Raw genomic sequence first — 14,679 nt, 5'->3', positions numbered from 1 at the left:
TAATTCATTTATTCTGTCACTCTTTGGTACCTCTTCTCGTCAACATTTGTTATAGGTTATTGTAACATTTATGTACTTTTACATACTTTTTTACAGTTGAGCTCACAATTTGAGTCAGTCTGTAGGCCCAGTTGTCACAACACATCTAATAGGCCCCAATCAAGGTCAGGCTTCTTTCATGCTGGGCACTACATATATTAAGGGGGAAAAATAGTTACATGCAGTAAAGGACTTCAGGATCAGGTTTACCTTTGGTCTAAAGATGCAAACTTGGTAGTGGGATTGTACTATTAAAAATCCCACTATAAGTACTACAAAAGTTTGCATCTTTTGCTTAGTTTGTCCGTTATAGTTTGATTTTGCAACATGCTTAGTGCTCACAATTCTCATTTCAATTGGAGTTGAGGGTGCTGAGCATCAAGTCCTTCATGTGCAATCAGGAGTACTATATCATCAGTAACCTGATAGGAAGATGTTTTTTTCTTTAGTAACCAGAATTTTATTGGTATCTGTTATGATTAAAATCTCTCAAAATCACTTTGGTGGTGGTGTTAGAGTTACTGCATCTCAACAATACAGCATATGCTGCTTCAGTGTGAGGCCACAAAACATACTAGACATCTATTTAAATCAGATAAAGCCGGTCCTTTACATACAACATTGTTGTGGACCTGTTATAATTGTTCTAGTTGGGTTGGGTTGCTACATGTCATAGTTTGGTGGGGCAGCTCTCAATATATAAATGGACTGGAACATGCCCTGTATGTACAACATGAAGGATACCAAAAATATTTTTGTAGCTGACAAGAGAGCCATGATACAACCTAACAGTATTGACATGTTTGTAGTAAAATGAGGTGAGATGATGGAATTACCTTAGATTTTATGGCAACACTTGAATTTATCGTACAGATCTTAAAATTCCACATTCTTTGTACATATGACTTTAACGCCCTTTTTAATAAGGTGGAACAGAAGAGACCGAAACGTTACAGGCTCTTCTTGATTTTATTTAGTTCCCAAGACTTCTGACATCTGGGCACCATTGAACCGCCTAAGTCCTGAACAGACCCTTTCTGATCTCAGTTGACCTGATGGCAGACTACTTAAACATAAGCATCTTCATGATAAAAGGCTCTTTATGATACTCTCACAATTGTCTAGGTCCTAAAAGAGCATGAATTCTTAATTCAACCTGAGAAGAGAGCTGATGACAATCTAGAATGGTTTCTCTTGGAGGCAAGGATTTCTGAGTTGTTAAGGACAATGGTGACAACATGCCAGATTGGTAGGCTGGGAAGCATTCTTCTTGCGACTCATTCAGAGAACTTTAAACCTGGTTCACCAGAAAAAGACAATTTGATATTACCCTTTCTGAACTAAAGGCTGTTAACTGGGCCATCTGATACCTAGGCCAATTCCTAGGACATCACATTTTAATTTATAAACAATATGGCTGTGGCATGCAAGAGCAGGTAGGAAGGAACAAGATGAGGGATTTTCCTCCATTGGAAACCTCAAACCTTCCTAATCTGGGCAAGAAATCCTTTTTTATCCTTGCATGCCCTCAACATCAGGGGCAAACTCACTGTGTGGCAGACTAGCTAAGCAGGCTGCTGGTTAGATCCAGCGGAGTAGGTTCCACCTTGCTATGAAGAAATTTAGCTAGCCTAAGGTAGAACTCTTTGCATTTAAAAAGTCAAGTGCAAAATACCGATCTATTCTTTGCTTATTTAAAGGATCTAAGAGCAGTAGCCCTGATGCACAATTCCAGTCTTGTTCAAGTACTGCACTTCTGTCTCATATGCCCCTGAGCAAAATGTCCCCCACCCACCTTTTGCTCGCCCTTGTTAAGTCTCTCATACTAGCTTACTGTTTCTAGAAGGCTAGAGCAATGATAAGAACCTTTTTCGTAGTTCATGAAAGAACTAAGAAAATCAAAACAAAAAGTTATTAAAATGTTTGTGTGTAAATTCTGGCCTTAATTTGGAATTGGTAAATGATATGCTTGGGAATGGGGGTTGAGAGAGAAAAAAAGTTTAATTCAACTATGTTTTTTGAAACAGTAGTAGTGGCTTAATTCACAACCACTTGAAGCTATCTACAATTAATTGAAAACTAAAGTACTATATGTAAATAGGTTGATATTTTACTTTTGAAAGCTATATATAATTTATTTTTAAGCCCAGCAAGGTTTGCATTTCTGTTTGCATTAGAGTTCACTAATGCTTGTTTTCCTTTAACGTCTTTCACTGTCTTCTCCTCAAGAGGATCTATTTTAGGTATTCCCAGTTTCTTTTAAAATGTATTACCTGCTAACCCTTACGTTGACATGTTGGATGTGCATAGTTCATAAAAACATTGAAAGCTTTTACAAAGATATATTGAACTGGTTTTTCTTTTGCCCCCCTGTTGTTTATGATAGCAGTAATGTGAGTACGGACTCCTGCAGATGTTAACAATCTGACTAAAGTATTTCCCAATTTATTCCCTTGTTCAAGTACGTGGAACTAAATCTAAGTGTTTTGCTTGCCAGGAGAGATGCCAACTGAGATTTGGCCCCATTTATTTTTCCTGGTGCCATTTCAGATTTGGTTTCTTGAGTTTTCAAAATTTTAAACACATTAATTAATGTGCTGTCTGCACACCACAATGGGAGTAGAAAAGAGAGATTCATACCATTCACAAGTATAGCTAGCTTTGGCATTTTTTGCCATGCCTATGAAATACTTTGCCACTAATCCTCCAGTGCCTTTCCAGCCTCCTCTAAACTTACTGACTACTATCCCATTCTTATTTTGGAATGCTTATTTTGCTTGCCTGAGTAATCCATTGGAGAGGGTCTGCTCCCATGATTAAAGTTTCAGCACATGCTTAACAGTTTGCACAATTGCAGCCTTGGTTTTATATATACAAATTACTATAAGGAGAGTGGCAGCAACCCCTGTATTAAGATTGCCTAACACTTTCTATTATTAAAAAAAATCTTGCAATCTTTCTTTGCCCCCAGGGGGGCGTGGAGGAACATTTCAAGGGGGTGTGACAAGGCCTGGGCCAGCCCCCACGGCGGGGCGGGGAGGGAGCACCACCCAGCCTGCTCTGCCCGGAGCTCTATTCCGGCCTCAGTGCCTGGCCCCTAGCTCAGCCTTGGCTCCTGGTGCCCAGCTGTGGTCTCAGCATCCGGCCACTGGGGCCTGCTGTAGCCCTGCTCCCAACCTTGGCTCCAAACCACAGCCCCTGGCCCTGACTGTGGCCTCGCTCCCAGCTGCAGCTGGGGGAGTGGGGTGAGGGAGTGTGGATAGGGATAACGGGCCGTGGGGTAAAAAGTTTGGGGACCACTATTCTTAACTTAGAAGGTGAGGCATATTTTTGCTTAATTCAGAAATTGTGTAAGCAATTCAAAATATTTTTTGGGAGCTAAATCCTTCCTAACCAGGACTCTCATGGGTAGGCTTGCTGCTCCTTGATGATCTTTGAACCCTTTTTCCACCTGATAGTGTGACTCTCTGGAGCCATTGTCCCTGACTGCCTGCACAGTACAGGCTGCAGAGAGGAGTTAATATTGCTTAGAGCAGCATTAACTCTCACATGGATATCAGTAGGCTCAGAGAAGGCATATTCCAGAGCATGTGGCTTGGCTATTCCTTAGCTCTGCCACTTTCTAGCCCTAGGTTCCTGACCTCAATACTGGAGCAGTCGTTTCTATTGGAGGAAAGAGAGTCTGGCTTAGAAATGCTCATCTGCTTGGTAGGATGTCCTTCCACTTGTATTACTGGATAAGAGCATTAGCCCCGATATTTGTATCAAGATTTAAGAGTGATCTTTGTTATCATATACTAATATTTCTGATTACCTGGAGAATCAGTTGGTATAAAAAGTTTAGTCAAAAATTAAATTTCAATGGAGAAATTCATAGATTAGTAGAATGAATTTAAAAGCCGAGATTAATCAGCATTTGTATTTATAACCTAGTTTTAGGTACTATTGCCATAAGATTTTATATGGGGTTTAAGATAATATAAACTTATTTTAAAATAAAAATACCTGCACAAGGATATAGGAACAATGTGGCATACTACACTGGAAAAGGAAATACAATTTTAATAACAGCCTGATGTTTCTTAATTATAGGATAATAAAAATCCAGATGTATATTGTAAGTGATGCTCTTGGCTAGTGAAAATGGGTTAAAGTGCTATTTTTCCTACTCATGTTGTATTTTATAATACCTGTATTTCATAACATTTTCTTGCCCAAATCTCTGCCAAATTATAATAGGAATTTTGGAAGAGACTGTTGAGATTACAAACACACTGTATAATAGCTGGATTTATGTAGGTTTCTTTGGATTTAGGAGAAGTTGCAAATTTGGAAAATTTTGATCCTTAGCTATACAAAAATTAGCATATCATTTGGCCATAGTATTTGTTTCTAGCAGCAATAATTGGGGAAAAAATTATGTTCTGCTATGTTTATAGATCAAATTGTTGGAAGCTTGTTTAAATACATAGATCATGGAAATTTTTTACTTTTTGATTTGTTGATACACACACCACTTTAGAGGACTAAGCCAGTATTTTAATTTTGAAACTTGTTCATCTGTGTTCTGTTGTTGATTTGCAGTATAGATCAGTTGTCATCATAGGGTCAACACAAGAAAATGTCTTCCATTTACCAGAAGACAAATGTAATGAAAATATAAATAAAATTATGGTAGTTTTTGTTTTAGTCCTCACTTCCACCTCCTGCCTCTATTCTCTATCTCCATCTTTTATTTTCTGGTCTTTATTATTTTTACCAAAACATAATTTTTGTTAACTTGTAACTTTCTTTTAAAAAGTTGTTTAAGTAAAATGTAATGATTAATGATCAGATTACAAATCATTATATAGTTTTTACATAACTACATGTTAAGTATAATAAAAATGTATTTTTCTTCAGAAGGGGCATCAAACTCATTGGATGGATAAAGATAATTTCTTTTTAATTGAGCTCAGTGGGCATGGTATAAACTTAAAATTACATATATGTGATATGGGTACTTTTTGTAATGTTTTTATGAAACCAGTGTGTGCCTCAGTTTCCCCATTGTTACCTAGTGGGTGAAAAGGGACTGTTTGTTCTTGGGGCAGGCTAAGACACAGGTGTGAATGGTACCTAGCTGTCTGGGCCCTTAGATATCAGTGGAATTCTTGAGCATACAATGGCAAATCCAGTTGGCTGGACATGGACAGCTAGTAAACAATGAGCCAGAGACTGCAGAGCCATATCTCCCCAGCTTGAACAAAGGACTGGAGAGATGGGAGTTCGCTGCTGGAGGAGTCAAGGGGCTGCACACTGGGAAGTCTGACTGAGGAAATCATACTGATTAACAGAGGGAAGAGCTTTGGGCTCTGGCTAACCAGAATGTACTCTGCTGTAATGTTCATTTCTCTATGCTAACCAAGGTCTTCCTATGTTCTGTTCCAGTTGACTAATTAAACCCTACTGTCTGACATTGCTGGTTCAATGTCACTGCAGTTGCTTATGCAGATGCATAGCTCCTTAAAATTGCACAACTCTCCCTCAGGGGTCTTTCTCAGGAGTCCTAATGGTCCAGAGGTCCAGTCTAAGGAGGCGGTAAGCCACATGGCTTACCCTGGCGGAGGACTGGGACCCCTATGGAATCTGGCACACTGAAGGGGTCCTCCCAGAGACTGTTTCAAAGCTGGGGCCATAACACTGTTCCTGTGAAACTGGCAGCATTAACATCAATCTACTTCTGAACTACTATTGATATGAATGAGAGGTTTGCCAAAAGTTGAGGGCAGAATCTGGCCTTTATGCACTGTATTTTTAGCTATTTGTTCAATACTTTATTGTTGCATTGAGTCATTCAGTGAGAAAATGTTTACCATACAAAGATTGCCATTTGTTTCTCTTCCTTCCTCACCCTTCTTTCTTTTTCTTTCCCTCTTTCCCTCTCTTTTCTGTTTACCCCTCAGCACTTTCTGCCCTGCAGCAATTATCAATTCCTATCTCTCCATGGGCTTCACTCCTCCTCCTTCCATATTCATTTGGTAACATGTATATATGACTGACACTTGTATTAGAGTCTGACTATGATTGGAAATCAGTTTCCGCATATAGGGTTCAGGAAACATGCCTGGGCACGTTGGTATCTACATTCCCTCCTACTGTCGGACAAGGTGGCGCGACGATATCTGTTGAATGTTCTGCTTCCTTTGTAGCAGAGTGCCAAGCTTGCCTGTCATGGACTCTATCCTCCCAAGTCATTAAGCCCAATCCAGCAGACTGTATGTGCTGAATGATAATGGTGAGGTACTGGGAGGGTAGAGACTGTTGGTATCAGTAGATTGTCCACACAGAATAATTTAATGTGCAGCCTGTGGTGCATAGTAGCAGGATGCACTGGGATGCCACAACCCAAAGAGAGCAAAGGCTGAATGGCTGGAGGGTGGTGCATCTATTCTTCAGTGCCTGCTAACTTGGCTACGTGGCTCCTGCCACTGTCCAAGGAGAGTCCTTTGCCTGGTGCTTAGTGGCTGTTGATCCGTGTTAGGATTCTTTTGCCCACTTAAGTCCTAACAGTTCGCCCTGCTGCCAATGGAAGGTGTACACCTAGATTCACCAGTCCCAGATCCTAATACTAGACATTTAGCCCAGATAAGGACCTGTTGAATAGATGGGGATGGCCTCGGGTGAGGCGCTAGGCAGGGGACTTCCCCTCCCCCATAACATGAGTAGTATTTAAATAGTTAATATTGATATGACCATTGAAGTAGTCTGTTCTTTCAAGATGATCCTGCAATAGGATTTGCCTTTAGCTCTGTGGACTGTTCTTAACCCAAAATGTGTGATAGGGAAAAGAAGAGTGTGTCACAGAGCAGAGGGCCTAATGGATTCTGGTAGGGAGGATTGACTGGAAGGCTGATGGCTGTGTGTCCAGTTGGGCAGTTTTGCATGCATATATATTGTATGCTGTAAATATTAAAAAATATTTTGGTCTAGCCAACAAATATTACATCTTGTCTCACTTACTGATATAAATGAATTTGAGGCTCAGGGTTGTTTGTGTGTGCTGAGGAATTGTAGCCCTCTTCTCTGTGCCTAGGGTTGAGAAACAGGACTGCTAATCTTGCGTTAGGGTGAGCAAGATTACATTGACATTCGAGAGACGTCATTGGACTTTAGTTACCATCCCAGTGATATTAATAGGAGGTGTGTGGGTTTTTTTATAGTGGGATAATTAATCTGCATTAGCAGTCCCATTGTGAAATCCTATTGGAGTCAAAGCACTGTAGTTTTAATGAACTTTTAATGAAAGGTAGCTAGGTGAGGTCAACCCTATATCCCTGTTTGTGATTGGCCTTGCCTCATTTATCTCTGGTAAAACTGCAGTGCCTTGTCTCGGTTAGGATTTTATGGTGGGCTAGTTAATGCATGTTATCCTGTGATTAAAAACTCACTTTTCTGGGCAATGAAAACCTGTCATTGGGTTCAGGCTATTTGCAGAGTTAGGAAGACAACAGCATCAATTACACTTTATTAATATTTGGAAGTTCTCTTTGCAACCAGGAAGGCTTAGAAACTTATTTTTTTATAAGAAATGTTAATATTCTGCGTAATCTGAATATGTCTTGCAGGCCACATAAACATATCGTGTGGCCTTGGTCTATAGTCTGTCTAAATTATGTGGGAGGGAAGGCAATTTGATACTGCAAATGCATATCCATGTAATTGATGACTGAAGGCTGACCCAAAAACTGCAGTTGACTTCAGCAGGCTCTGAATCAGGCTCTTAATCTGCTTTATTGATCCGTGAAAATCACTGTTGCAGAAGTTCTCTAGAGGGTTGATGGGAGCCTTTCCTGATGGACCACAGAATGAAACGTGGAGAAACAAATATTGGGTATCATATGGGTATTGTGAGAGCAGGTAGTGCATGAAAGGATATTTCTCTTATGAAGTAGTCCACAAAATGAAAAAATTGGCGAACCAATGCATTAATTATTAAATGAATTCGTTCTTTTTAAAATGTTTTAAATTAAAAAATTTTCTGCCTGTGATGGAGTCTAATAATGTAACTTAGTCTATTCTTTATTTTACAGGCATACAGGAGTTTCCAGAAAACATCAAAAACTGTAAAGTTTTGGCAATTGTTGAGGCCAGTGTAAATCCAATTTCAAAGTAAGTGTTTTTTTCCCTTCTGATGACAAAAGCCTAACCTTTCTTACCATTTATTGTGTTATATGTCTATATAGTTATACATGGAGCTGGTAGTGCCCTCTATAGCTAAAGTTGCCCAGCAGTTTCCATTATAAAATGCTCTTTTTCAGTTGGTTACAGGTTTGCCAAACTTTAACTGTCCAAGCTGAAATTTTCTAGGCGCGTGTTTGCCTCGCGTTGAGTTTGATTAAAACTTCAGTAAAAGCAATTCAACCATTTCTGAGAACAAGGTTAGAGGAAAAATATATATTTGCCCAGAATTAAAAAACAAACAAAAAATGAATTCTTATGACTGTTTCATTGAGATGCTGTAGTGCCACCCTGCTTTGGAGCAGGGAGTTCAATTTTACCAGGGAAATAGCATGTTCCTGACACCATGCTACCTACTGTTGATATGAAAATTTGTTCAACTTTGTCAAAGTTATAAACCTTTGAAAAATTTCATTTGCCACAGCAAATAAATATAATAATAATTAATGCATAGCAGTAACTTGCGAGTTTGGCCAGTAAATTCTCCAACTTTGGAGTGCCCATGGGGCCCAGCACCCACTGGGAGAGTTGGAGTGATTACCTGTTGGCAGAGTCCAGCAATCAGCTATTTCACCCACAGACTGTGGCAGCAGTTTGTCTTGCACCACAGATTAGCTGTTTGATTTAATCAGGTTAAATCATCACTCAGCTGTGAATTGTTGTTTCCGCTGGGTGGCACCTCCTTGCTCCAGTAGGGCAGGGCTGAGTCATTCTGACCCCCCAGACTCAGAGAGGCAGGGGGCCAACTCTCAAGCCATGCCGCCTTAGGGTTAGACTGGTCGCCATGCTGGATGTTAGCTTGCAGTGCCACCAGCCCCTGTTGCTCCTGGGGGCTGGGGCCACCCCACCTGTAGTGCCTCCCCTTCTCCTACTTGCATTCATTTGTGCCTTCCTCAGCAAAGAGGTGTGCGTGGCTACCGCTCCCAGCCAGGCTCCCTCTGACACCAGGCTATCAGGTAGCAGATAAGTCCCAGAGGGTGCCCGGCTGGGCTAGGACTCTGGGAGGGGAGGTGGTTTGGGGCCTTTGCCTGGAAAATTGGGTGCCCCGAGCCCCAGCAGCAGAACTCCCATGAGTCCCAACTGAAGGGATGTGTGGGGGAAGCCCCAGACCAGAGCCACGGCAGAAGCAGGGCAGGGGGAAGCCCCAAAGTGGGGCGGGCAAAGGCAGCTGGTGAGTGCTGTTGTACCACTGGTGGGGCTAAGACTGGGACTGGAGGAGTGGGGGCACATTTCCCCACTGCCAGGCGGGTGTGAATCCCCGGGGACTGGGACCAGAACCAGGAAGTGAAGAGGATCCCAATCATGCCGCCAGGACTCTCCACCACCCTGCAATTCCGATTGTGGCCTGCTGCCCATTGTCTCTCTCCCCCCCCCCCCCCAGCAGTCCCGACAGCAGGGGCAGTATCCGGGCTGCTGGGGGAGGCTTATGTCTCGGCACAGCCTGCCGTCTTCTGTCCCTGTGCAACTTGGTGGGGGTGGAACCAGTGTAGGGCACCCACTTCCAAAACAAAAAGTCAGCACCTATGCTCTAAAGAGTTCTGCCCTAAGCAGGCCCAAGCCCAGGGCTGCAGGCACTGTACAGGATTTTCCCTGTAATTGCTGCTCCTGGCTGCTACAGGTGTCTGTAGCATTGGAACTAAGAACAGGAAGACTATCTCTGGTGTTCCTTCATCATAGAGGAGGAAGCAGCCTGACTGAAATGCAGAGGGGACAAAAATTAACCCAGAACGGGGAGATGGAATAGATTGAGATAAGGAGCTGAGGCAGGGAAATGAGACCGGGACAAGGAGTTTGAAGGGTTTGATGAGTGAGAAACAGGACTGGTATAGGGACAGGTTGGAGCAGGCGAAGGCAGAAATGGTTAAACTTGGAGGGGAATGGGGCAGAAGAGTCTGTGCCCACAAGAACATACTGCCCTCTGGAATTGAACCCAAGGTTCTTGAGTCTCCACTGTCAGGAAATAGCTATTGATATCTAGATCAGTGGTTTTCAACTTTTATTCATTTGCAGATCTCTAAAAAATGTTGACTGGAGGTGTGGACCCCTTTGGAAATCTTAGACATAGTCTACTGACCCCCAGGGGTCTGTGGACCACAGGTTGAAAACTACTGATCTAGAGGCTGGGCCACACAGAAGATGATGCAACTTACTACTGTGCTTAATTATATTTTTAGCTCACATGGCACAGGCCTATGCTGTGGATTTAAGGGTTTCAACTCTATTGATGAACCATGTGTGTCAGTATGGTTCCACAGGACGGAATTTGTTTTTTTTCAATTTGGTTTTTAAGAAATCTTGCACACAAATAACATTAAAAGCATGTTAAGGTTGCAAAGTCAAGCTCTCAAAAGTAAAGAAAAGTAATCTGTGCAACCTTAATTTGTCCCTCTTGTGCATATGCATTATGATGCAATCTTCACATGATCACACACTTTTTTCCACAGGACCTCTGCCTTTTAGAGTGCAGAGGATGGACAGTGCTCTGGCAATTTACCAGGGTTGTGTAATGAATGAGGCTGCTGTCTGTGGGACCTCTGCTTCATTTGAACAGGATTTGGAAGGAGTGGAGTGAATGAGGCAGATGTGTAGTTAATGATGAAGAGAAAGGATGGTTTTATGGCTGTCAGTTGAATGTTGCCCTAAAAAACTGAATTCTTCTCTGCCTCTGCCACAGAGTTCTTGTGTGATGCTAGGCAAGTCACTTAAACCAAACTTTTCACAGGTGCTCACTCGTGTGTTCCTGGGTTTCTGGGTGCTGGACTTGAGCTCCTTGAATGAGTACTCACAGCTGCAATAGGTCAGAACACAGAGTTATATAATGCTAAGTACAGTAAAAAATTAAGTCCTATGTCTCAAATTGGGCAACCAATATATAAATGGACAGTTCTTCTTTGAGATGTGTTGTTCATGTCCATTTCATGTTAAGTGTGTGCACGCCACATGTACCAATGCCAGAGATTTTTCCCTCAGTGCTATCTGTCAGGCCTGCTCTAGCGCCCCCTGGGGAGGTGCATGTATGCGCCGGTATAACGGGCACTGCCGGACCCCTCATCCTCTCAGTTCCTTCTTACTGCCTGTAATGGTGCTGGAACATCCTCTTGCCTTGCAAGCTCTCCGATCTAGTGATTCTTTATTGTTGTATAGTATATATAGTTATACAGAAATAAGTTTAGTTTACTCTGATTAGTTAGTAGTTGTAGATTCTAGTCCCATGAAGGATGTGGTCCCAGGGATGGGGAATGCCCCCGTTCCCTGGGCTTCAAACCATGCATCTTGCAATAAGCCTATGCCTGTGAATGATCCTCATTAGAGCTGTTTGGAGAAGCTTGGAGCCTTGGAGAAGCTCGCATACATGTGTAGGATTTGCAAGTGATTTAGATTGCATGCGAAAAGAGACAGAGACATTAGACTTAGAGCACTGCTGATGGAAGTGGCTCTTAGACTGGCCTTGGAACCAGGCTGTTCGGACTTGGTGCCAAGTACATCAGCATCAGTGTGGAGTGCCTCTCTGGCATCAAGCTCTTCCCAGGACCAATCTCCATCGCCGGTGCCCAAGAAAAAGCAGAAAAAACAACATACTGGAAGAGGGTGCTCCCTAGTGGCCAGAAAGGACCAGAAGGGAGTGGAGGGGATGAGTCAAGACCTGTATCGGGCTGTTCGTCTTCCCCAGATCTCAGGGTGGCAGCTGCTTTGCCTTCACAGCCTCAAGTTCACCCCCAGCAGTCGGAGCACCCAGCATCTAAGAGTCCCTTTGACACCAGAGGTGTTTCAGGCAGCCAGAGAGTTACTGTCGCTCCCAGTTCTGCCTACACCCTGTGACCATCTTGCAGTCAAGGGCAAAGGGGAAGGAAGACCTCAGCAATCCACAAGCAAGCCAGCTATGAGACCCCCACAGTGGTCCCGAACTCCGTGGCACTATCCCCAGCCCTGAATTGCTGGTACCTCACCAGCGATCTCCATCTCCCCGGCGCTAGTACCCAGACTCTTGGTGCCAGTTTCCGGACCCCCATTATTACTTTCGGACCTAGCCATGTTCCTCAATACTGACAGGAGGAGAAGGCAGGTACAGCACTGCCATGGTCGCCGAAGGATTCCTCCTCAGGGGGCAAGGAGTGGCCCTGCCTAGGAGACAAGGGAACCCTACTTTCGCTCCAGGCTTTGCCACGGGTCCAACAGCAGGTGGTTGGCCGCAGGGATGATAGCTGATGCTCTGGCAATTTTGGAATCCTTGGCCTGCACCGGGATCCCATATCCAGTGACTGTTTTCTGGTGCTTCGGAGAAACCTACTGCAATGGCCTCACATCCATCACTGGACCTGGACTTGGAATCCAATAGCGACACTGAAATGCCAGCAGTAGTGCCTGATGAGGCCACTTCAGCAAAGCAGGAAGAACCAGTTCCTCCCCCCATTTTGGCCTCATCCTAGTCCTCATCGGACGAGGCTGTGGCGAGGCCGTCAAACCCTGTACCCTAGGATGACTTTAGCGCTCACCAAGAGCTTCTAAAGCATGTTGGCTCAAATGTGGGCCAGGAAGCAGAGGAGCTGAAGGAGCCACGTATACTTTGTTCTACATCCCAGCAGTGGTGGCTCCCTCTAAGATGGCCCTTCCTATCCATGACAGGGTTGTCAAATTTAAGTCCCTATGGCAAACCCCGTTCTCTCTGCCCCCTACATCTAAGTGGGCGGAGAAAAAGTACTGTCCCAGGTGTAAGGCGTTGAGTACTTGTATTCCCACCTTTCACCAGGGTCATAGAAGATGAGGGTTGGAAGGGACCTCAGGAGGTCATGTAGTCGAACACCCTGCTCGAAGCAGGACCAACCTCAACTAAATCATCCCAGTCAGGGCTTTGTCAAGCGGCACCTTAAAAACCTCTAAGGATGGAGATTCCACCACCACCTAGGTAACCCATTCCAGTGCTTCACCACTCTCCTAGTGAAAAAGTTTTTCCTAATATCCAACCTAGACATTCTCCACTGCAACTTGAGACCATTGGTCTTAGTTCTGTCATCTACTACCACTGAGAACAGCTTAGCTCCATCCTGCCTGGAACCCCCTTTCAGATAGTTAAAGGCAGACAGCTCAACGCTGAAAAATAATGATGCCAAGAGGCTAGACTTGTTTGGCAGAAAAGTTTGTTTGACTGCCAGTCTGCAGCTGCCTATCCCCAACCAGGAAGCTTTGCTGGGGAGGTACAATTTACAGGGAGGTTAACAACGACAAGTACAGAGTCCTGCAGTTAGAACAGAAGAATCTCATGCACTGCTACAGACTGGGGACCAACTGGCTGAGCAGCAGTTCTCCAGAGAAGGACCTGGAGGTGACAGTGGACAAGAAGCTGGATATGAGTCAACAGTGTGCCCTTGTTGCCAAGAAGGTTAATGCCTTATTGAGCTGCATTAATAGGAGGTCCATAGTCTGATTTCCCCCATGGGACCTCAGCTTGGTCCTGTCAAGGTTCATGGGTCCTACTCTTTGTTACTTCTGTTGTGGAAGGTCATTTTCCTCATTGCAGTTACTTCAGTGAGAAGGGTCTCCAAAATCAAGGCCCTAACTTCAGAAACCCCTTACAGTGTTCTACAAGGATAAAGTCCAGCTGCGCCCTCATCCAGATTTCTTGCCAAAGGTGGTGTTGCAATTCTCTGTCAATCAGGACATCTTCCTGCCTGTCGTCTTTTGGAAGCCTCACAGCACTGATGAGGAAAGGCGGCTGCGTACCTTAGATGTCAGACAAGCCCTGGACTTCTTAATTGAAAGGACTAAACCCTTTTGCAGGTCTACACAGTTGTTCATAGATGTGGCAGACAGGATGAAAGGGCTGCCAGTGTCATCTCAGAGAATCTCCTCCTGGATCACTGCCTGCATCTGAACCTGCTATGAGGAAGCGAAGGTCCCTCCTCCAGCTATTGTGAGAGCCATTCAACAAGAGTGCAGGCATCGTCAGCGGCTTTTCTAGTATAGCTTCCAGTCCAAGACATCTGCAGGGCTGCAACATGGTCATCAATCCATAGCTTCACATCCCACTGTGCCATCACTCAATAGGCCCGTGATGATGCTCGCTTCTGCAGAGCTGTGTTGCATTTGGCACATCTGTGAACTCCTAGCCACCTCCAGAGGTGCTGCTTGAGAGTCACCTAACATAGAATGAATGTGAGCAAGCACTCAAAAGAAAAAATGTTTGTTAATCTTATGTAACTGTTCTTCGAGATGTTGTTTATGTCCATTCCATGACCTACCCTCCTACTCCTCTATCAGAGTTCCAGCAAGAAGGAACTGAGAGGGCAGATGGCCTGGCAGTGCCCCTTATGCCAGCGCATCTGAGCACCACCACAGGGGACACTAGAGCTGGCCCTACAGATATCATTGAGGGGAAAAATCTCGGGTACTGGTGCAAGGGGCATGCACACATCTAACATTGAA

General features: G+C 43.8%; 1 protein-coding gene across 8 annotated transcripts in view; it reads left to right on the top strand.

Annotated features, from left to right (window-relative positions):
* ERBIN (erbb2 interacting protein) overlaps positions 1–14,679 on the top strand; it is a 220,635-nt gene that overhangs the window by 114,005 nt on the left and 91,951 nt on the right. For all 8 annotated transcript variants that reach the window (XR_010923878.1, XR_010923879.1, XM_067568851.1 and 5 more), the window contains one exon: positions 8,112–8,190. Coding sequence is in view for 6 of the 8 variants with exons in the window: in XM_067568851.1 (XP_067424952.1) it covers positions 8,112–8,190 (79 nt within the window). In the remaining 2 variants the exon portion in view is untranslated. The remainder of the gene's footprint in view (positions 1–8,111; positions 8,191–14,679) is intronic.

Source organism: Emydura macquarii, unplaced genomic scaffold (assembly GCF_026122565.2).
Source record: "Emydura macquarii macquarii isolate MOO-44397 ecotype Brisbane River unplaced genomic scaffold, CSIRO-AGI_Emac_v2 contig_2897, whole genome shotgun sequence".
Taxonomy (NCBI): domain Eukaryota; kingdom Metazoa; phylum Chordata; order Testudines; family Chelidae; genus Emydura; species Emydura macquarii.
Note: the sequence above shows the minus strand (reverse complement) of the source record. Positions and strands in the feature narration are given on the sequence as shown.